Here is a 23,213-nt window from a genome sequence, read left to right as displayed (position 1 = left end):
AAACATGTCATCACGCTCATTTCATGCCGCCTTTAGAAGATATACCACTAGGCTAAGGTCCGCTGTCCGTCGTGTACTTGGTTAATGCGCAAACCTTTACGAGCAAAAACCAACATTTAAAGACTCTATAAACAGATCCAGACTGTGGCATCCATGCCTGGCTTGACAGGGCTTCGGTGTACGCGATTGCCCGGATTCCCTGGTTATAGAGTAAGGGTGTGTTTGGTAAAAAGAAGAGAAATAAAGACCCCTTGAGAAGGGTAGGTTCTGGTTATTTCATAGATCTAACACAGACGTCCACAACTTTCTTGCAATGAGAAAAACCCGGTAAATCTTCTCCGCAACTCTTGCCTCAGGGTTAGGCACTAAAAACGCTTAAGTCCAAAAATTAAAATTTCAAAAAGAAAGTTTGAATGTTTGAATTTAGTCCCTGGTAGATGACCTCATTGGACACTTTTGTCTAAGTGATATATAGCAATGGGCATGCTAGAATGTCACTTTCACTCATTGGTAGTCTATTGATGTTTCAGTAAGTTTTTCTTAATTGATTCACTCATCACTGATTAATAGTTCAACTCAATTTTTGAATTTAGTCCCTGGTAGATATTCTGACATCATAAATCTTTCGTCTAGCAAGTCATGTAGGCTATAGCATGCTGGAATCTCACTTTTAGTCATTGCCATTGGTGTTACGAGTAAGTATTTTTTAATTGATTAACTTATGTCTTCAAACTGTAATTATTGATATTTATTTTACAAGTTTAAAAGATAAAGTACACGTGTAGTATCTACTTTTTATCACCTCTCCAGGTGTCAATTTTTCACATTTTCTGTGACATGGAACGAGGAAAGAATCACACAATATCCCCCCCATCCACAGGCTTGTTGTAGTAACACAAATGTGTGTTAATTCGCTTCTTTGTTACAACTAAATTTAAAGTAAATTTGAATTGGAAAAGTTTTAAGATATCTTTTATCTGACAAATTTATGTTACCCATTGGTAGTTCCGACATCCATGCATCTTCATCAAACAACTTTCTGAAGTTGTCGAATTCGATCTTAGGATTCTAGACTGCACTTGACACTTGCTCCGGCATTTGGTGTCGCATCTCTTCGGCGATTAACCGCTTTGATAGAAGAACTTCCTCTGCCTTCTTGCTCCCGATGAACCAAGTCAAGAAAACTGAATTAACATAGTTGATTAATGTTTTGAATGTGTTTTGATGTGAAAATTTTATCTTACTATGTTTCTGGTCTGATTTCTTTTTCTTATCGAATGGCTTAGGAGCATTCTTTGGGTGGTCCAGCTTTCTCGTTCCTCGTGGGCGTCCAGCGCGATTTTTGGTGTTGGGGAGCATTAAGAGCATCAGATTTTCATCCACTCTTGCTCCTTTTTGTCTTAGTTGATCCTCCTCAACTTCTACAGTAGTCGGTACCCCATTCGTTCCATATGAATGGTCCAAATGAACCACTACAGCAGCATTTTCGATTTCATCCGTAATTGGAAAGACTGGATCGCCCGAAGCTGGAACGACCGGATCAGCCACTGCTGGATTGACCGGATCAGCCACTGCTGGATCGACCGGATCAGCCACTGCTGGATCGACCGGATCAGCCACTGTTGGAACGACCAGATCAACCACTGCTGGAACGACCGGATCAGCTACTGCTGATGGAGTTTTAATCGGTAATAGAATTAGAATCAATTGTTAGATCGAGTTTTCAATTCTTAATAACCCCAATTATTATTTGAAACGGTCGGTTCCGGCGAATACAGGTTTTAAATTCCTCCAATACTTGAAGGTATCCTTCGAAGGCTAGCAGGGGGACATTTTGGAGTTCATTCGTCAGGCTTTTGGTCGATTGAAGAGCTCTATTGAACATGTCGTCACGGGTTGTTCTAACTCTATTTCGTTGCTGTTCAAGGACTATTGGAGACCAAGCTTCCTGAGATTCGTCTTGTATCGATTCCTGATTTAAATAATGAACGAGTTGTTAAGGGTTATTTGGAAACTTTTTATTTATCTTTACCTCGTCCTCGTTCAAATGCCATCTCCTTTTGTATTCTTCTACAGGTACCAGGATTTACTCCTTTTCGGACAGAAATAGTAGGTGTCTGCAGGGAAGACCAAAGTTCTGGAAAAACGTGCAAGAGCATTCGGTCAGATCCGTTTTTGCAGTGTAGAGCTCTGTGTGACTTGCTACAATATATGTGTTCTTGTCCTGCAAGGGTAGGTAATTAAGTCTGAGTGGCTAAATCTTTCATAATGAATTTACCTTAATTATGTTGTAGGATGTAGTTGTTGCCGCAAGTTGGTCAACTACACGATCCACCGCGTATGGTGTGTACACTTTACGCAATCTTTCGAGAACAGGATTCAATTTTTGAACAGGAAATCGGATCTGTATTTCATTCCCCTTCTTGTTTCGGTCGAACTCCCTCAATTGACTAATGTCAAGCAATACCTGGATTAACTCGGGAAATGTTTTCCATCTCCAGCATCTCGCTCTTCCTGATTCATGATTCAACATTTCAGTCCTCTTTTGCGACCGCCGCAAATTTTTATCTACAAGCAGTCCCAAAGGGAATATAGGTTCGCGAACGGTCGAGATCTTATACAACTTTCGAAACTCGATTCTGAGGTGACTTTCCTAGAATTTTTTCATCGAGCCGGAATATCCAATGTTAAAATCCGATGAAAGCCCAGCCTTAAATATCTCTTTTCACGCAATTTGTAACAAAGTGAAATACTGAAATGATATTTAAAATCAAACTTATCCAAGTGAGAGGTGTGCCGGTTGTTTTAGGTTAGACAAATGGCTTTTCCGAGAACTTGGTTTGGTTAACCTTTTTGAATAACCTTGATTGTAACCCGTTGTAAGCTACGACCAGCACCGTGATTCATTTTTAACCGACTTTTAGATTTTGTATTTTAAACATCTTTTCACTTCGTTGGCTATTGCATCATTGGAAAAAAACGGAATCGGAATAAAGTTGGGACTTCAAATGCAAAAATCTAAAAGTCGGTTAAAAGTGAGTCAGGTTCCTGGTGGTAGCTTACAACGAGTTACAATCAAGGTTATTCAAAAAGGTTGGTATGTATTCATATTCAAAAAGGCTACCAATAGCCGTCGCCAGATGGGGGTTTTAGCACTGACAGTCGAACCGGCATGGCAATAGATTTCACGGCGGAAAACGCCTACCAAAAACAATAGTTATTTTTGGTTTTGGTAGAGGGTGCTAATGAGCGGAAAAAAAAGCGCGAACTTCAATGGTTGCCCTCGCGCTCGAAATCACAAAATTTTCTTTGGAGCGCACATGAACTCGCGCTCGACCCAACCCTGATCTCCACCATGTAACACTACGTTGTATTCAAGGGCAGTAAGAGTAAGACTGAGAGCGATACAAGATTACATGGCGACTATATATGAGTGTATCTGACGTCATACGTCCGGTTGTACTAAATACCAGTCGGATCACACAGCTGGTCATTGACCCCGTGACACTATTGCTTTTTTTTTTTACTTACAAATATTGGGGTTTGCGAATATTTTTTTGTGTTGACATCCCCGCAATTTGTATGAGGTGTAATTATTTCTCTAAGTCTATGTGAACTGGCGATAGCCTCGCCTTTTCATATGACACGTGCCATCAAGAGCATGGCTGCAAAGGCATACAAGATATTGTCACTCGGGTTGTATTTAAACAAGCACAAATGAATACAACAAGTGATGACTTAAATCTAAACAATGGTTTTCTCAAACAAAAAGGGGATAACCATTACAAAAAGTTGGAGAAGCGTCTGAAGACCTCTGAAGAAACCAGGGAACTCCTCTAACGGAGCCCAGCTCTGGGAGCTCACCCGATGGAGACTCATCTAACGCAGATTCGTAGCAGCGTTTTATACCGTCGCGCGAATTACTCCCCTTCCGGACTGCGTATCTGCGTATCTTTCTTAGAGCGGACTTCTCCCGATAATTTCTTCACCACGATCGCAGCGTTGTCCAAGGAGCGGATGACTCATCTCTGCGAAGAGATAACCAATCTTCCTTTTCACCCGCGACAATATACATGGTACATGCTTAGCAGTTCCATGGATATGAAACTACTTATCTCTTGTAAGTTTCCACAAGTGCTGAATGCAAGTCTGACTGATGTTGGTCTGAGCGTCGTCTTCTAGTTAGTAAGTGATAAGCTACGTTTGCCTGAGCAAGGTTGCATCTTGTGTAATCTGGATTTCGTTTTCATGCAAACGTAAAAGTAACATTCAGATCTTTTGAATGACAAAATGCAATTCTGAAGAATTTTTCCGTAGTGAAACGGGGGTTAGCGAGATAAATAAACTGAATTTCCTCTGTATTTAAGAACTGATTTCGAACATTTGCGTAGAACAGACTACATGTTCTCAGAAATATCTGTACAAATAACACATTGTCGTTTTGTCTGCTTGTATGTTTTTTCTTTGGTTTTATTTCTTATATTTTTCTTAAATATTTATATTGGCAAAGAACTTGTTGGTTCCACCAGCGGATTACAATATGAAGGGCATACATGATTCTACATTAGGAAAACTTCGGAAAGATCAGCTAGAATTTGTCCATGGAATACGTTTTTCTTCACAAGGCTGTTGAACTTGTTACCTAACTTTCCACTGCATACCACCCATGTTCCATTGAAGAATCAACGAGAAAGGATTGAAAAAAAGGGGTTAGTCGATATTGGTAATACATCTATAGGCGTTGATTGCATAACACATTCCCGAAATTATTAAACATTGCGAGAAAATCAAGGCCACTGCCATTGTTGGTCATTGATGACTAGACATTTAGCACGACTAACTGTGTAGCTACAAACGCAAAGAAGATTTTTTATAGAAAAATACACAAATGAAGCGAATTCATGTCCTTTAGCAACTTCATTTGATGACAAGATGAAATATGCCACATACTGACAAGGCGGAGAAAGTTCCATGTGGGGCACGTAGTTATAATAAAATGGGGGGTAGACGCAAACGGCAAAGCTAAAGCCACTGTGAATGCCTGTCAGGAACATGTTTTAAAATCATGTATAAGCATTAAGGTCACAATGCATATGCAGTATGTAGCTTCTACCATATTAATCCTACTCTGGCTTACAACTGCAAATATTTATAGTATTTAAAGAAATATTTTTTTGAGTGCTTGACATTTTGTGAGCGACGAAGATCAACTGTTTAGATTGACTGTTTGGTTAGAGCAAAGTGAAGCTTCATCGTCTCTATCCCCGTCGAAGCAAGGAAGATAATTAATTTTACAAGAATAAATGTATACAAGGATAAGAGGGAAACTAGGCGGACGCGGAGATGAGCAGCAAATTAAATCAAAGGCTGACCATGACGAAAAACGCCAACAAAAGAGCGAGGATTTGGGGTCGTTTATGCACATTTGCTCCATTATCTAAAAATGAATCGATAAGAAAAACAAACAAAAAATTATTAAATTTGCCTACAAGTGAAACCCATCAAGAATCCATATTCCTAGTAGTCTGAATGCAGAAACAGAGGACAATGCAAGTCTCAATTATGAAAGGAAATAAGATGGATTTTAATTAGCTAGTTTGCCACACATGTTTTTTTACCCAGAACGAAAACGAGAGCCGTTTAGTATTGAGAACTAAATTTTCGATTCTGAATTTGCCATCCAATACTCCCATTCATGTTCTGTTACTCTTGAATCCGCGCTAGCCGTTTAAAGCGACATACTCAAAAGTCCAAAATTAGTGAACATACATTTTGAAGATTGGTGTTCTAACCAAGAGACGGCATACTACGTTGTTTTAAAATTCCACATTCCCTTAGCGTTGATTCGCGCTGTGGTCACATAGAAAATGGTGTTGAGAACTAGAGCAAATAATTTATATATGCAACCATACACAACAAGCATTGCGACATGTGTTATTGAAAAACCCTGTTACTTCTCCGTATATGTTTAAGTAGGTTCAGCTTAAACAATGCACCCATACATTCGCTTTTGGGTGGCTTTCGAACGCTTTCCGCCTTTGAGAACAGGACTTCTTAGAATAATATTGGAACATCAGCGAAAAAAGATAGAAAAACACAAACAAGAACCGAAGAACCCTCGAGTTTACAATCATACGAACACCAAGCTGTCCGGCTGGTACGAGGGAGACGAGTGATTCTGGGATCTCGCTCAGCTAATTGCCCCAGTGTGCTCAAGCAAATATATATATGAAGATTACTCATGCCATGTTTTCCTTTCTCTTGTGCAGGTGGTCACCCACACGATTTCTTTTTTTTTTTTTTTACTCGGAAAGGTGCTGATCCAACTAGGGCAGGATCCAACAAGCCAGGAATGGAAAAAAAAAGAAAACAAGCCTAAAATTTGCTCGTAAAATAGGATATAGAATAATAGCCATTCTCGTCTAAGAATTGCATCATCAAACATGATGATTTCATCAAAGTTGTTAACGTATATAACATCCTTTTAGATTGGAATGTGCTCTTTACCTCTACCGTAAAATCATTTTCCAATAAAATTTACATCTAATTCTATGTAGATCATTCAGAGAAAACGAAACCGATTAGTGATCTTGGAAAAGCTTTATAAATACCAGTAGTGGTTTCATGAGCTCGAATGCCTCGCCCTGTGCCGCTTTGCCATACACTAGCGTTCTCGGAATCATCTTCAATGGTTGTGTCCCCTGCTGGAGATGCAATAGCATCCAGAGAACGATGTGGTGCAGAAACGGAAGGAATGCTTATTCCACCACCAGAACCCATCCCGATGTGTGAGTGATCCTCATTTATATCATTAGCCGCTTGGGGGATGATACCGCCATCCAAAGGCGCACCTGATAATAAGCCATCGTCAGCATCAGATTGAATTGGTGAAGTGCGTGCCCAGTCACCCGGCCAGTGAATATAAATGCAAATATCCGTGTGACAAAAATTTGCATTCCTAGATAATTGAAGACATGTGTACCTGGTTGATAAGTTATCTTCTGGGCAGTTTGATACTCGGTCGCTGGCAAAGACAGGAGGCACTCGAAAGCGGCATCAGACGGTAGTTGTTTGTCTTCTAAAACTCGGTGCAAGGTAGCATCGTAGCGCCCGCCTCGTGACGAGATGTAAAGTGTTGTCTCTTTCACAACCATCCTGTTTAACAGCCACAATATCCCAAGAAAATGAAAGTAAATTCAAGATTAACCATGGGAATAACATAAAAAATAAAGTCAGATGAACTGCGTGGCTGGTGGACCGCTCTAACAGTGGATCTATTTTATGATCAGCCATGTATAATGCGCCATTGACGGCAGCCGGTCGATCTACCATTTTAATGATAAGAACGTGAGTGGCTTTTGGCACGGAGAGGTCACGAACCCTTTATTTCCCTTGTTCTCGGTTTCTCGGTTCTTCTCTTTCTTAGTCTTGCCCTCTTGTGTCTTTACCTACATATTATAATTTTTTTCCCTCTTTTCTTCTATTTTCTACTTCGAACTTTATACATTTTCTCGGCACGCGTACAGGCCCAGAGAGCTTACAGACTGCACAATATACACGCACGCACGCACACACAGCACATACAACGTACAGACAAACAGCAAGCAAAGATTTTTAGATTTTCGTGGTACGTGTTGGAGCTGAATAAGTTATTGCTAGAAAGGCAAACAATAGGCGAAATTTCCAATACCTATTTCCATGGGGTCCGTCCTCCTGGATCAACTCAAGTTGGGGAAGCGGGTAAACGCCTTCGACCTTACAGGTCACATTCACTGTGGATGTCGTTGGTTTGGTCTTTTCTACTGTGAACGAAGCTGCTGGCACTGCAATCAGATACAGAACCACCAATCAAAATATAATGGTATACAGTTTGTCAGACTATTGAATTACGTTGCCCGGCTGGGCATGAAAAAAAAAATCGTAGTAAAAATAGGAAAGAAACGAATCAGTAGATTTCAGATTTAATATACCAGCTACTCGTACGTATGTTGGCTAGCGCGATAATGGAGGCCAGGCAAATGAGGCTGAATTGAATAGTTCGTAATTTTCTCACTTTTTTTTTTTTTCTAGATAGGAGGGGGGATAGCTTTATGCTGCTTTTTGTTTTCTTGATTCGAGTGCAAATTGTCTGGTCGTAGCCGCGAAGCAGGCGACGAACAGTGAAACACGTTTGGCCTTAGAACATTTTGCTTTCAGAAATGCTCCTATTTGTACACCGTATTAAGAGCATTTAAGCTTTGTTCAGTTACAGCATAGTTTAGAAAGTAGCAATAATACTTAATTAAAAAACGTCATCGTCAATTTTCCTAGAGTGCCCCTTACTACATTCAACTGACTCATTACGCTTTCACCTATCCAAGTCGCGATTCCTTCGGGAAAAGATTGGGTGGTATAGTGGCACTACTATCCTGCGTGTCAGCGCGTATCAGTCGGCTTTTGTCCTCCATTTTGTGTAAAATCATTTATGGTAGACATTAAAAATAAACGGATCTTCAATCGACCCTCACGGCCAGAATTGGCAATGCGTTTGCACCAATTTTGGTGTCATGTCTTCTTTCGCACTCTTTGGTACATTGATTTGTCGTTATAACTAATGTTAAACTACCTTAGTATGAAGGGCTACAGTATTATGGTTTCTGGAATGTTATTTTTTATTATTTTTTTTTTTTCACATGCTGTTTTTATTTATTTATGCTACCTTTTTTTAAATACATACTCTCTAAGAAATATGTCGGGAAAAAATTCCAAGATTACATTTCGGTACATTTTTACCGATATACTTGTCGGTTTTTCACTGATTTTACGCCAAAATCCCTACAATATGATTTTTTAAAGGCTAAGAAAAATATCCGACAATCAATCACGGTATTCCGATTGAAGGACAAACATATTAGGGCGGGTTGGCGATCGTAACAAAGAAAAGTAAACAAAAGCATTGCCAGAGGCCTTGCCTAATTACCTAACTGATTTTTATCCTAGGTGTGGGGGACATTTTTGTTTGTATTGTTTTTGTAAGAATGAAGGATTACAAAAAAAACTGTAGTTTTCCCTTAGGTTTGGCAAATTGGTTAACCTAACAAATAAGGATTTTTTAACGGGGAGGCACATTTTTTCCATTTTGGCCTCAAGATGAAGAGAATGATTGCAGTTGTTAATTTGCAATTCTTTTTTCGACAATTCGACAATCGTAAAATCAATTTATATGGAGCGTTAATGGCCAAAAGTCTAATTCATATACATAACATATAAGATTTTCAATTCTATGAAAATTTTCCCGAAAATTTTTCTATCACCCTACACATGTCTCACAATATAGTGCATTCTATAATGCACATATAACAGTCAATGTGGCACAGTGGTAAAATATCAGACTTCTATGAAAAAGACGTACTGGTGCTATGGTTCGAATCCCCCGAAAACCACCAGCTCGGAGCTAAACGAATAGTAGTAGGTCGGAGAGAGATAATAGTTTTAAACTATCGAGAAAAAATTAAATAGTTGGCTTTAAATAAAATTATTAGAAATATTTTAGAAATAAAAATTTTTAAGTTAATGTTATTCAATAACAATTAAAATAATGTCTTAACCGTTTATGATATTACAAAGTACTGCATGATGATGAAGGACGTCTGCACACATTTAGACAGACAGACCTTGAAAATACAAGAATACAGTAGGGGTAGAAGGGGGAAACCAGACGTCTGGACCTTGAGAATGAAGGGGTGAATACACCCCCAAATTTTGGGAAAATAAAGGTAAATCGACAATAGTATTCGGATTACCACTGTTTTCCCGATTTAAATTGTCGGTAAAAAAATGCCGACAAAAAAGTCTGGACGTTGATTACCGAGTTATTTCTCGGTAAAAACCCCGAGATATTTCTTAGAGAGTACATTAAATTTTTTGTTCTAATCTGTTCTTTATTTTCCTTACCCAAGGAGTTTGGTTATATGGCAAGGAAGGATGAGACAAATCCTTACCAAACAGCAGTGCGGTGGCAAATGAATCAGTAAAATAAAATAAAAATAAATAAATAAATAAAATAAAAAAAAGGAAAAAAAAAAAAAAAAGGACGCACTTCAAACTATTTAAATAATTGTATGGGTAACCGCCTTGAGAAGAAAGAAAAAGGGAGAGTAGAGATTTGAGCATGTGCTTACCATATACCACCATGTGAGCGTTCTGACTGTCTTCGTTGTCAAATGTGGCTACCTATGAAATGGAAGTCGAAAAGTGAGACACGCGTGGACAAGGGAATTTGTAAAATGACATATCGTCGCGTAAGTGACTAAAGTATTTCATACTTTGCAGCGGTAATCGCCTCCGAGATCGGTAGAGGGGTTCAAGATTTCTAGTGCCCTATGCCGGTGATAGGGATCTTCTGAAGCACGGTATTCCAAGTTCAGGCGACCTTTAAGCGGTCCATTATCTTGAGGCCTCTTGCCCGGAATCCATTGATATACAGGAAGAGGGTGGTCGCGAAAGAACCACTGAACGACGAGCCCCTGCTTCTCGTGGGAAGCCAACGAGTAGTCGCAGTCTAGTACCACAGACGCGCTTCCATTTTCCACGGCTGGTGGCACTTGAATTGACGTGATGCTTACTCCTCGGACGCCTCCTGTTTGCGCAAAGTTCCAATCAGATGAGTCACAATGTTAGTCAGCTTGATCATTTTAAAAATAACGAAAACGAACGCAAAACTGCGTTTCTGCTACAGAACAGCTGTACATGTTTTAGATAAACAGAGCCACCAATGGTAAGCGTCATGGGCCAATCAGGCCTTCTAATGACACGAGCAATGAAATTCGGAGCACGTTAAAGAAACACACGAATGCGTTCGAATTTTTTTTAGAAATTTTCTTTTGACTGCCTTGCTTGGAAATCGATGCTAGCTATTAAAAGGATCTAATCGAGGTCACAACTGATTCATTAGCTTCTAAGCAGCCAATTCGTTACGATCAGATATCAACTATAAAACCTGCACGTCAAGGGGAAAATTTAATGTGACGGTCGGGTTTCTTTAGAAACAAGTCTTTTTTAGGATGTCGATAGATTAGGTTGCCATCAATGATCGGTACCAAAAAAAATTATCAGTGTTTCGTCACTGTTTTTACAAATCAAAGCCCCTCATTGTGCATTGGAAAATTGAGAATCATAAATCGCTTTTCTTTTCCTGGCGCACTCAATACATGATCGATTATGGTTCATACGTGGCTCGTTGGCAAGTGATTCTAAATGTTAAGATTGCCAGTGAAGACTTCATCAATTGGTTGTATAGCAGGCACGTGAAATCCGCCCCATGCGAAATATAATCATTTTGGATTTGAAACTGCAAAATAATAGTCGTGTCTTCCACTATTTGATGTAACATAAGGAAAATCTCAATTCGAGTTTTTCGCGTTTATCATGACTTTGTTTGTTGTAGGCAGTGGATTGTGATTCGCTGCCGGACTGATTGAAAAAACCTGTATAAAGCTGGTGGCATCAACTTCATGTAATATTTGGGTTCCTCAAACAACCCGAAAGCACGAGGCTATAATTGTTGTTCAACAAGAGGTTTGCAAACATTTAGATCAGCAACTTCTTAAGGAATTGTATAGGCATTAGGGAAATGCTTTTAGCTATGGTGACGTTTATTAAGAAACGACAAAAATGTCTTCATACACTGAAGAATCAAATTCGATAAAAAATAAAGGCAAACATTTCGCGATTTGGGAAACCAATGTGGAAAATGGTAACGTTGAAGTAGACTACGTACGTACGTTCCTGACTATCGTAACATCTACAAGAGAGAAGAACACAAACCGAACATTCAAACCCTTTCCCCCTTCTGCTTTCCCTCGAATATCACCCACTGCGCCCAAGCGTTGAAAAACTTTCTAATCCCGAATATGAGATCACGCCATGAAAGCGACTTTTTGTACATGTATTGAGTATTTTGCTTATGTATATAGGTCACTATCGATATGGTTCCATCTGATCATATATCTCATTTTAATCTCCTTTTTTATTTATTTTTTTTTTCTTCTATTTTTGGAACGAGAGGACAAGAGGAAACTTATCGATATTCTCTCATTTTTATTCAAACTTGTAATCGGTGATAAAGATTTACACTTGTGATGGAAAATTTGCTGGACCCAAAGTGAAGTCCTTTGTAAAAGGGAAAAACTTCTATACAACCCAAAGCGTTAGGGCACGATAGTTGTCGGTCTGATTACCGTGCTACTTGGACAACACAAAAACGATTAACTGATTTAACAGAAACTATGGGTGAACATTTGGAAGGAAAGCGCGCAGCACTCAAGGCCATTACTGTGATACGTGGTACGAGTTGCGCGCATAGAAGTTGTCGATAAGGGATGCTAGACTGGTATGACCTTTCGCCTTTTTGGAAAGGATATATAGTCTAGTACACGAAGGGCCACACGCGGTCGTGAGCGCAGCACCACCCGCTTGGGGTTGAACCGCTGGTGGCACGTCATGTTATTGGGATACCTGAGGAATTCAGGAAGGGAGACGTGAAAAAGCTTTCCGGGGACTCCTGTCACTGTCGTCTTTCTCTTTATTTTCTTGCTTTTATTCCTTGTCATCTTGGAGACTGTTTAACGTCGTCGGAGTTTTGGACATTTTTTGTTGTTGTTTTTTTTTTGTTTCGTCGTCGAAAGCGTTGCGCAAGATAGCAATAGCTAAGATCGTTGGGCTTCGAGGATCGACACCGAGTTGCGAGACATACAGATATGGCTGCACTGCGGGTAGTCTTCGCTATCCGTTGCTTCCCTGTTTGGTAAGGCGGTAGAAATAGGGAAGAATCTACAGAATAAATAGGAAGCGAGAGGCCGCCAGTAACGCTAAAACGGGGCAGAGTCAGAGGGAAGGAAAGAGAGAAAGAGAGCGAGACAGAGGCAAAGAAAGAGGGAGAGGCAGGTCGAGGCGCCATGCAAGAAAAATTCCCTTGGTCTTGTCTGACGCAGCCGTGTCGTGTTGGCGTGCGTTATGGAGCCAAAGGCCTCGATCCCTTTGCTTTTTTATTTGTCTTGCGGCAGGCCCTACGTCCCGAGTATTTTGTTTCTTTTTAGCGCCGTTGAGCGCTTGTCGCACTCTGCTTTCCGTTCTCGAATCGCTGTGTCCTATCACCCTTTCCTTTTTACCTTTTCCCCCTCTTATCTGGGGTCATTACAGTGGCACGGCAATAAGAAAAAAAGGGTGGTTAATTTATAGAAGCGCGACCAGTCAAAAAGGCGGTGACCTCCACGTAGTTTCCTTTCTGAATTTTTTTGGTTTTTGTTTTGTTTTGTTTTTTTGTTTTTTTTTTTCTTTTCTTTTCTTTTCTTTCAACCACTCTCTCGATGATTATTTTTGGTGGGGTGTCCGCGCCCAGTCCGGTAGTAAATCAAGCTGACTCCGATTTTTACGTGGGACGAGGTCGAATGTTCGACGCGCTCTCCCAGGGTCGGCTGATTATACTGATATGCTCACGTTAACGCTGAAGTGTCTCCCCCTCTCCCATCTCCACCCGCCGAAAAGAAAGCAAGGACATATCGCATAGAGGACTATTTCTAGCCGATCACCCTCACCGGTTACCGGCCACGCTGCAGATCAAGCACTGATTCGCTCTGGAAATGCTCGGGCTCTCGCGCTCAGCCAGCACATGGATGGGTTTCACCGTTGGTGGCCTTACCCTTTTTCTAGATTTCTCATTTTTATGCCCTTTTCTTATTTGTGTTTTACTTTATTTTATTTATTTTTGTTTGTTTTTTTTTTTTTGGTTTTTTTTTTCTCGTCTTCTCTTTACCGTACCTCCTTCAGCGCTTTTAACGACTAGATTTGGGCTCGCATGTTTTCAGGCAAAGCAAATAAAACAAACAAAACAAATAAAACATTTTAGTCGATTACGATTTGCCGAAATCTTTATGGCACCCGATCCAAATAGCCTCATGTGGTTCTAGAGTTGTTTTGTTTTTTTTGGTTTGTTTTTTATTTTGATTTTTTGGTTTTGGTTTTGGTTTTTGAATTTTTTTTTTTTTTTCGTTGTTTAACTCTGATTGCTTACATCTTTAATCGCCAAATTTCTCATCTATCGAGTAAGAGTTACAGTTCCGAAACAAAAACTTTTGTTTGTCAACCGTAAAAGCGAGGATGAGCAAAAGGTACTTCGATAAGTCTGCACGCACCGTGGAAAATCATATAACGAAAAAATGGCTTTTAATCATGCGGTGCCGGAAGAGTATTGATTGATCTTGTAGGACACAAATCCGCTGCGGACTGACGCTTGTTTAAAAATGTGACAATTTACCAAGGAGAGCAGCAAGGTCTTTGCCAGTCTTTATTCGCGAATGGGGTTCGCTAAAACCGATAGAAGCTAGGACTGATGACTCGATGAAGAATTTGTGTTCTTTTTTCATGCATATTTGTTTAGAGGAGAGATCAAAAGATAGATGGAGGGGTAGCCCAAACTGTAGAGTTTCTTTCTGTGTTCAGATGACTTCCAAAGCCTTCATCTCGTTGTGTAACACACGGGTAAGTTCCGTTGGCAATTTTAGAAATGAAGACATTCAACGGTTGCCAAATCCCTAAATAGAATCGAGCTACTGTGTAATCTACTAGGTTGAACGAACGCTCGTCACTTTCTAAAATTCGCTTCCCCCTTAAAAAGTGTTGATTTTCATTTTTATTATTTATTTAATTTTTTCTGTAGTTGTTTTGCACCATCTTTTGTCGGCGTGCAATCACTGGCTGGTATTCAACGACAACACCGGGTCTGGTAGTCCACATTGCAGATGCAGCTGTTCGTTCCTGTCCTGGCAAGCACGAGCTGAATTTGCGCTTGACACGGCAGCACAAACGCTGACAGCCGAAAGAATCCGTTAAAATGCTCTTAAACTCGCTTCCGGTTATGATTGATAAAGGAATAAAACCGTTCAAGCCGACGAAAATTCGAGCCGATTGCTGCAGAGCACTTTTTTCTGAAGCGTAGCGTAGATTACCACACATGCCAATGGGCAGTGACCTGGTTGACATATGTTGTATGAGCGCGTCATTTATACTTGATGCTACAGTTTAACCTGCACCAGTTTAGATCCGGTACGGCGTCGGTTAACGTCCGGCTCAACAGCTTTTTTATGGTTTCAAAGCTGGACATATGGGATATATTATTAGGTATCTCTGGCTAATGAAAAAGTCTAGAGTTTCCCAGATTGTTTCTCAGCACTAAACAATGCCTCGTTCTTCGTGTATCATTCGTGGCAATTCCGTATAAGGCACTCGAGGCATAATGCGGTATGGTTTTGATTAAATATTATCGTAACAAAGGGTTAGGTGTATCCTGTTTGGAAAGGTTGAAGCGAGCCGCTTAGCATCACTTGATTAATCACAAGTTCGATTTGGAACGACATGGGTGAAACAGTATTAAGTAAGGTCACGTTACTTCGAGGCCGTAACACGCCTCATAACGAAAATCGGAATTTGGAAGAGAGAGGATGGAAGAGACTCGGGAGAAGCCTTGGCTCGAATCGGCTCAATTACTGCATCGGCATGTACTCCATCATAAATGTCCGTGATTCATATCGTAAAAAATCGCAAAATCGGATAAAGTTTTTGTTTTTGTTTTCGATTCTCAATTCGTTTCAGACCTTTTGAGGGAAAGGGGAATGGATAATATATTCAGTCTATTGGTTAGACGTCTAGGCTGAGTAATTTTTTGATTCATTTGATTAAAGCAACATAGTCTCGGCATACGGCAAAATAATATGACCTGACTTTCAAAGTCTACACGTACAGTATAATGATCAACGCAACACCCTCCCCTCAGCTGCTTCAGATAAGAACGTTCGACATCAATAGGCGAAAGAAAGGACTTCCATGAATATTTGATCTTCCGGCGTACGATGCTGGGAAGCTTACCCATGAGCAAAGCCTTTTGTTGATCCCTATCGTTTTTTCTTTTCTTTATAGAACGATAGATCAGGGTTGAATTATTTATGCGTACAACAGGCGTTAGTTTATTTAATGGTCAATCCAACTCCGGGTTCCATGGCATGTTGGAGGACTAGAAAAGTTCACATCCGCAGTTAATTCAGAACATCGACTGTAGAGGTGAACCAATCGGAGGAGGGGAAGAGGACAATTCAAAATGGGACGGATTAGTACGTGTAACCAATCAATTTGGGTGTGTTCTCGATGAGCGGTGCTTTGTTGCCGTGGCGTAACAACCACCACGAATGGCTATACCGGTATTTCTATAAACAGGTTTACTGGTCGAGTAACTGGACCTATGGGGATATGTGATGCTTATCATCATTTCCAGTGTTTTCAGCAAATTACTCGCAGCTAATAGTGAATCAAATGACACTATTGTCCCAGAGCTTCACACGCAACGTTCCACTGAATCTGAATCTTTTCCAGCTAAATAGTTTCTGCAATGCAAAAAAATAAATAAATAAATATAAAAATAAATTTAAAAAAACTGTCTGGCAACATCTTCTACTTCAGTGTTTTTTCTCTTTCTCTCTTTTATTAAGTTGATGGTTTTCAGGGTGTCATTGTTTCCCAGTTGTTCGTCGTAAATTGCTCTAGTCGAGTCTTAGGGCGTTACAGAGAAGCTGCACTTGTTTTCGTCTCTGCGTTCTTTCTTGGTTATTGTGCGTGACACGGGAGGTGGGGTGAGCAAGAAGTTGTGTTTGTCTTACACGTGGCCCACCCCGCTTTTCTCGCTGGTCTTAAGTTGGTCTTCAAAAATTGCTAAAGGCCCTAGCAAACTTCTTCGTTTTTGTTTCGGTGGCACGTACAGGACGGCGGTTGTATGGCGATATTTCAGCAGGTGACAAGCCTCTCGCTGGAATTCGTGTGAAATGGCTACCGTACGACCATATCCATTTACTTTCTTTGGTTTTGTTTCCATTGGCATCCGGAAAAGGGTTCATCGTTTAACCTAACCCCTGTGCCACGCGCCATGAGAATGAAACCTAACCAATGTCCATAAACGTTGAACATTTTTCTCTCTCTGTTTCCACATCTTTTCGAATCTTTCTTTCTTTCTTTCTTTCTTTTTCATTTTTTTATTTTTTTTATTTTTTTTGCGATTTTCAAAAGATACACATCTAACGCCAATCAAGTTGAAGAAAATGGTGGATACACGCTCATTGACGTGTATCTTTGAAAGCGTAGGGATGTGTTAGTATGTCTAGTTGTTTACGGCCACTTGCCTTGCCTGGAGCGCATCACCACTCAACTGTGATGTTTTATAACATTATCACGATCAAGTAAATAGATGGAGCAACAGTTGAGACGTGGTTGGCGCTGCAAGCATAAAAAGGTTTGATTTTGTTGCCGGACAGTTTCATTCGTAATTCAATCTCCAAATTTGAACCCTTCAAGCCCTATTAGAAACATAATGGATTGCTAGAACCTGCGGAGAAGGAGGCCATTGAAAGTCTTTTCCCCTTTATCATCCCTTGTTTTTGTTTTGTTTGTTTTGTTTTTTCTGCCAGCTCTTAAAATGCTTGTGAGAGACCCGTGTAGGGGCCGACCGGACAGTTACGATCTAAGGCGGTGAACCCATTTTTCGTCTTTCTCACAGAGAAACGATCAGAAGATGTAAACAAGGAGATGCGGGTATATCTCAAACGTAGCCAACAATAAAAAAATGTACGATTAAGAAAAGAATCAATCATGCAGCAAAGCAGGAAGGCAGTGTTGGTTTTTCTCTTTCTCTCTCTCTCTTTTTTTTTGTATGCTAATGTATGTATCCGTACGCAGCAGTCCTGCAACCCAACAGATATACTGCACACAGCTATACGTTTCGTTAGCCTATATGCCTGTACAAAAAGACTTGCATGCTGTTACTTGATTGAATTTTTAGAAAAATTTGGCCAGACTGGGGGGGAGAAGGGAAAGAGCAGATGAGAGCCTACCGGAAGCCCTGTGTACATCGAGATGGAGCGCAAAACAGGAAAGGCAAGAAAAAGGATACATGCAAGATCCAACAGGCAGAGCAGATGGGGGAATACTAGGGGCTTCCTCATTTCCGGTTGGTCATTTTTGGTCAGATTTCCGTGGGTGAATCGGAACGTACATTTCGTTAGCTGTGATTGAAGATGACGCTTGTTCAAGCCGTGACGAACGGAGAGTGTTTTCTCTCTAATTACATTATTCTTGTAGCTTGTTAATTCGTTGCACTGATATTCGATTGACTGTTGTGATACGCAGAATTTATTGTTGTGGTATTAGTATTCATTTTCAATGCATTGCTTTCAATATGAGCCCAGGAAACAGAGAGCTAAACCAGCACTCTTTTGTATCTCTTTCTTATTTCAAATAGGAATTTAAAAAAAGAAAAGGAAAAGGAAAGGAAAAGATGGGGGAAAGCAGCTAAGCAAATAACGCCTAAGAGCTGGAGATAATTTGCCGTCACGTTTTCCACGCACCCTCGTCTTGATACGGATCTTTGGATGAATCGGACATCACCAACTAAAAAGGGATGGCATTCCCGGACGTCTCTCGAGGTTAAATAAAGGAAATCTATATACAAGAATATATATATATATACTATATATATTTTTTTTTTTTTCTGGTTGAAAACCAGCAGCGCAGGTATCAAAGACTGTGACGTCAGGTCGAAGGGGGCATCACCGACAGCAACCGTTACTAATGCGTACAGAATGGTTGACCAGACCGTTGTAAATGTAGAGCAAGAAAGCCAAAGAGAGAAGAAAAATAAAGATGCCAACGAACTGAAAGATGCAAAACGCGAAGAGAGGCTTTTTGGAAAATTAGGAACAATAGGGTATGAAAGCAGTAGGGGAAAAAAATAGGTGAAAAGAAAAGAAGATGGGAAAAGGGGAAATTGGAAGGGGTAGCTATTTTTCAGGGGGATGTGAACGAACGGCAGCAGCCAGCAGGTGACGAACAAAAGAAGCCGGTGAAAAATAGAACGCAGTGTGCGTATGTAGAGTGGTATGTGTGTGGTGTGCAGTGGTGTACGGTGGTGCCATTGCCCCATGACCAAGGATCGGACTAGCCAGCTGAAGGAACCTCACCGAGGTCTCATCCAACCGCAGAAGCGGCAGCTGAAACCCAACTCGTTCAGCAGCCACGGTCGGCAGCTGGCCGCGCACGGGCCCACAATAAAAATTATTGTGATCATTCGCTTGTTGCTCTCTGCTTGAGCAAGGCAGTTTGCATAAAACACATGCTGGAGTGTAATCTGGACATGCGCATTGCCTATGACGATATACCAGCTTCGACCTTGATCGTATATTTGATTGAATGGTGGGCTTCTATTTTTCGTTGTTTTGTTGCTCGTTTAGTGACGTTGTATAGACATTTCATTCAACGTGACAGAAAAGAAAAAAAGGAAAACACGAGAGTGTAAAATAGGTAGACAAATTTCCGGTTTACGGTTGGTTAGTGGTGCGATTTTTGGTCAACGCGTGGGGGCAGGTGCACGCGCTCACATCAGCAGTGTGGCCACCGGGCCCATATTCCTATAACAAAACTACGACACGCGCGCATACCCGTTGCCACCCGTTTCTTTTTTATTTCTTACTTGTGTTATTTTCATTTTATTTTCATATTTCTTTTTTTTTTTTTTTCTTTTTTTTTTGCCCTGAAGGATTCCAGCAACTGTTTTGTTTTTACGAGATGACAGATGTGGCCATGATATGGCTCCATAGCGTATAGCAATTTACAGTTGTATGATGTAGACAAAAACAGAGGCAACTGCTCCCTGGCTTTTTCTACTCCCTCGCGTAAAATACGAAAAAAGGATAACAAGTGTGTTGCGTCAAAGCGTCGTGTATCGGGCGTCACCCAGGAGGATGTCACGCACTGTATGCACAGTCAGGCTAAACACAATGGCGTCAGGATGATCCAGATCAGAAAATTCAATGGCGACCGGATGTTAAGCGTGGATTTCCGGACACCTGCTTCCGTCCTCCGGATATATCATATGATTGACCGTTCCGTTGGACAGCGGCATTGGGCTGTCAGGCCTGTTTGGAGTGGTCCTGGAAGCTTTTTGACCCCACGTTTGCAATGCGCTGTCCGATGATGGTTAGGGTTGTGGAAACGGAATGACGCTACAATTAGAACTGTGACTCCCCTTGCTGCCGGAATATGGAGATTTTTTTACTTCTTTTCTTTTTCCTTTTCCTTTTCCTTTCCGTTTTTCTTTTTCTTTTTCGTTTCCTCTAATTTTATCTTTTTGTCTGTCCGTTACGCGAGGCAGTTTGGCAAGAGTATTATGCCGCTGCGTCTGCTTTAGCAACGGCAGCAATCTGTCCGACGCTAATATATTACAGTGAACGTGTGTACATTTTGCTGCTCCTTTTCACGTGGGTTGTAAAAGTAACACCGCCGAGAAAGACACGCGCTAGACAATGAAATACATTGCCGTTGTCGAATTCCGAGCTATAAAAATGGGCTCCGTTCTCGTAACAATACGTTCTGGAATACACGGCGCAAAGTCGAATTTCGCTGGAGACAGGCTGTTGAGAGCTGGCGTCGTTGTGTAAACTGGGCGTCGAATGCCGAGCGTGTGCGAGAGTCATGGGAAAAAAGGCAATCCCGTTCTCACCACCCACACGATGACGACCGAATTGCTGAATCAGTTCACAAGAGCTGACCGTGTCATTGGTTTCCCGAAATCTGACCGCTCCACTTGGGCTCCCTCTTCCATTTATAGAATGTTACCTACATGGCCTGGGACTGGTAATGAAGTCAGCAACGTACGCACACTCACACACACAACATACACAAACGAAAGAAAAGCAAGCGAAAATGGAAACTGCATGTGGCTGCTAGTCTGCCGCACGTCCCATCAATTGTACGGCGCCATACACTCACGGCCATTCAATTTTTCACGCATACCGCTATGTCGTCTTCGACAAAGCAGACGCCATGTAAGTCTATTACTGGCGAGAAAGAATGGCGAGAAATAGCTGCAACTGCCTGTTACATGTGTGCCACACGTATGGTTTTATCACCACGGAATGGATTGTTTTATTTTCATGTTATTCTCAGAAGAAGTAATTAAACATCCGCTGCCCCCCTTTCACTGAAACGTGAAAAAACGCTGACAATTGCGTTGTTACTTAATTCAACAAATAGTCAACTCCACCTCTGCTTTTGGGGTAACACGAGGAAAGATTTCCATAACATAATGCACGGTGTGATTTCTAGGCAATAAATCCGACCAGTGAAAATGGCCGCCGACAGCGATTGCCGCATGTTAATAATACCACAGCCTACGGAGTTTACCAAAAAAACAAAACAAAAACAATGGGAAAGTTGAGCCTGCCGGCCCATGGGGTCGTTGAGCAATGCGGTCGTGTTATGATGTTTAATCCGCCGGATAGATGGTTACAAGGCGATATTGACTTGATGGATGACAATCGAACGCTTTCGTGTCACGTATGAAATCAAGATGAAAACTTCCTATTGCTTATCTTACACTCCCTTCTTTCCTGCTTGTCTACCCATCGCGGAGGTCGGTGTGCACTCCCCGTTTGAACTGAAGCGTCGACGCGGATTTTACCAAACGAGCGGTGAAACATAAATAGCCCGCATCCAGCGGAGAGGCGCAGAGACCCTTGCAACGCTCTCTGATCTTACGACACGGATGCCGTGACAGGCCGTCATCTTCGATGAGAGGCAAACAAAACGAGAGTGTGTAATCAGTGAGATCATCACCGCAAGTATTAACAGTCCCAACACATCGGGGCACAACAGATTGGAATTGGACCACACCGAATATGGAGGGAAAAGCCCCTTTTTCAACAAACGAGTGGTAAATTAAATAAAATATAATGCGGACACTTACCCAAATTGAAATGCAATAGAAAAACGCTGAGCGTGACGAATAGCAGTGGATTTTCCATTCTGTTGCCAACTCACAAAGCTGTTTGTCGGTTCCGTAAAAACAACTGAACGTGAAGCGCTCAAATGCACACTGTTTTGTGTGCTTCCGATGTGTTTTGTTTGTTTGTTTTCTTTCTTTTTTTTTTTTTCCGAACTATTGTTTTTGAAAAAGAGTTTGCCAATAAGTAACACAACAAGTTGCGCAAGCACGGCTTGACAATGGATGTAGATTATTAAGTGAAGCTGATGGAGATAACTGTTGCGTTTTGAACCGGAAAACGGGAGTTTATTTCTACCCTAGTTGAAAAAAACAAAAACAAACTGCGAGCTATCTATTAAAAGAGGTGGTCTGTAGGTAACTTGAACGTCCTTTCTGATGCCTGGATGGACTACTTGTGACTCAGACAGACCCTCGGCCGGTCAACTTCCCTCCTCTGTTATTTTCTTTTTTCTTTTTTTTTTTCTTTTTCTTTTTCTTGTTCCTATACTAAACAAGCGGGCCAAGTCCCGCCCCATTTCCCACCACCGTTCTTCCATGCATTCTAGCTTTCGTTTGGCTCCGCTGACGACAAGCGGGGAAAGCGAACAGAGCTCCTCCTTCATACCTCCATTTCATTCACCTCACTGTCGAATCTGTTTTATCTTACCGCACGGAAAACTTTATTCTAACACAAACCGCGCAGATTTGCAACATTAGGTATTGCTGTTAGACTATAATTGCTTTGGGATTACTCCATGGCAACTAATTTTTTTTTTTCCGTTTTTCTACCACATTTTCTTCTTGTGACAGGGAAATACTCATTAAAAGCAAAAATTCAGGGAACGTATCATGGACGTGCAATCAGTCGTCAAAGTTTCACTTTTTTTTATTTATTCATTTCGATGTGTAATTGTGCGATTAAATGGCTGTATGGCTCATAGTTTTTTATTTTGAAAACTAGAAAGTATAAAAAAAAATTCTTTTTCCTTGCCAAAGAGGTACAAATTGTCAAAGCATTTTTTAAATGATGGTAATCTTCGTTTTTAGATGATTAAAATTTCATGGACCTGTGGACAGGTTCTGATCATTCAAACAGACTCCTGCTCAACGATTAGCAATTGTAATTAGATGGAATAAATGGAGAAGGGTCTAAATATTATAAATTTTTTAAATATTCGTTTTTCACCGATGCTTCTCTAGCTTCTGTGCGTCTATATCCGCGAAGGGGAGCGGTTGCACGCCGTAGACGAATCGAAGACATGGTGACATCATAGACCACATTTTATTCAAACCGTACGCAGGCAAAGAGCGAACACAAGCTAGCGGGATTTTACGACCTGTTGGTATGCAAATGGGCTTTTGGCTGTTTGCCTAATAC

The 23,213-nt window shown here is 40.9% G+C and overlaps 1 protein-coding gene and 1 long non-coding RNA gene across 3 annotated transcripts; one reads left to right on the top strand and one right to left on the bottom strand.

The window, feature by feature from the left end:
- The first annotated feature begins 201 nt into the window (after positions 1-201).
- On the top strand, positions 202-2,775 carry LOC116918181. 2 transcript variants are annotated; one of them, XR_006652620.1, is made up of 7 exons: positions 202-529; positions 594-695; positions 811-939; positions 1,006-1,688; positions 1,779-2,002; positions 2,077-2,236; positions 2,295-2,775. It is a non-coding gene; the product is annotated as an uncharacterized LOC116918181 (long non-coding RNA). The 2 variants fall into 2 exon arrangements; XR_006652619.1 differs by having other exon boundaries at positions 203-529; positions 2,077-2,232.
- Positions 2,776-5,152: 2,377 nt separating this feature from the next.
- On the bottom strand, positions 5,153-22,253 carry LOC123477456. Its single transcript, XM_045180810.1, has 7 exons — positions 21,818-22,253; positions 10,305-10,618; positions 10,161-10,212; positions 7,691-7,823; positions 6,983-7,155; positions 6,612-6,851; positions 5,153-5,437 (listed from the first exon to the last, which is right to left on the bottom strand). The coding sequence occupies exons 1-7, from the start codon at positions 21,873-21,875 to the stop codon at positions 5,361-5,363; spliced, it is 1,047 nt and encodes a 348-aa protein (XP_045036745.1). The 5' UTR covers positions 21,876-22,253; the 3' UTR covers positions 5,153-5,360.
- Positions 22,254-23,213: the final 960 nt, after the last annotated feature.

The sequence above is a fragment of the Daphnia magna genome, unplaced genomic scaffold (assembly GCF_020631705.1).
Source record: "Daphnia magna isolate NIES unplaced genomic scaffold, ASM2063170v1.1 Dm_contigs066, whole genome shotgun sequence".
Taxonomy (NCBI): Eukaryota; Metazoa; Arthropoda; class Branchiopoda; order Diplostraca; family Daphniidae; genus Daphnia; species Daphnia magna.
Note: the sequence above shows the minus strand (reverse complement) of the source record. Positions and strands in the feature narration are given on the sequence as shown.

Coding starts and splice junctions, on each gene's coding strand:
- LOC123477456 (XM_045180810.1), bottom strand. CDS start 21,875: ATGGAAAATCCACTGCTATTCGTCACGCTCAGCGTTTTTCTATTGCAT. Junction 7,156..7,690: donor GACGGACCCCATGGAAATAG/GTATTGGAAATT, acceptor GCTGTTAAACAG/GATGGTTGTGAAAGAGACAA. Junction 5,438..6,611: donor AGCTCATGAAACCACTACTG/GTATTTATAAAG, acceptor ATTCATTTTTAG/ATAATGGAGCAAATGTGCAT.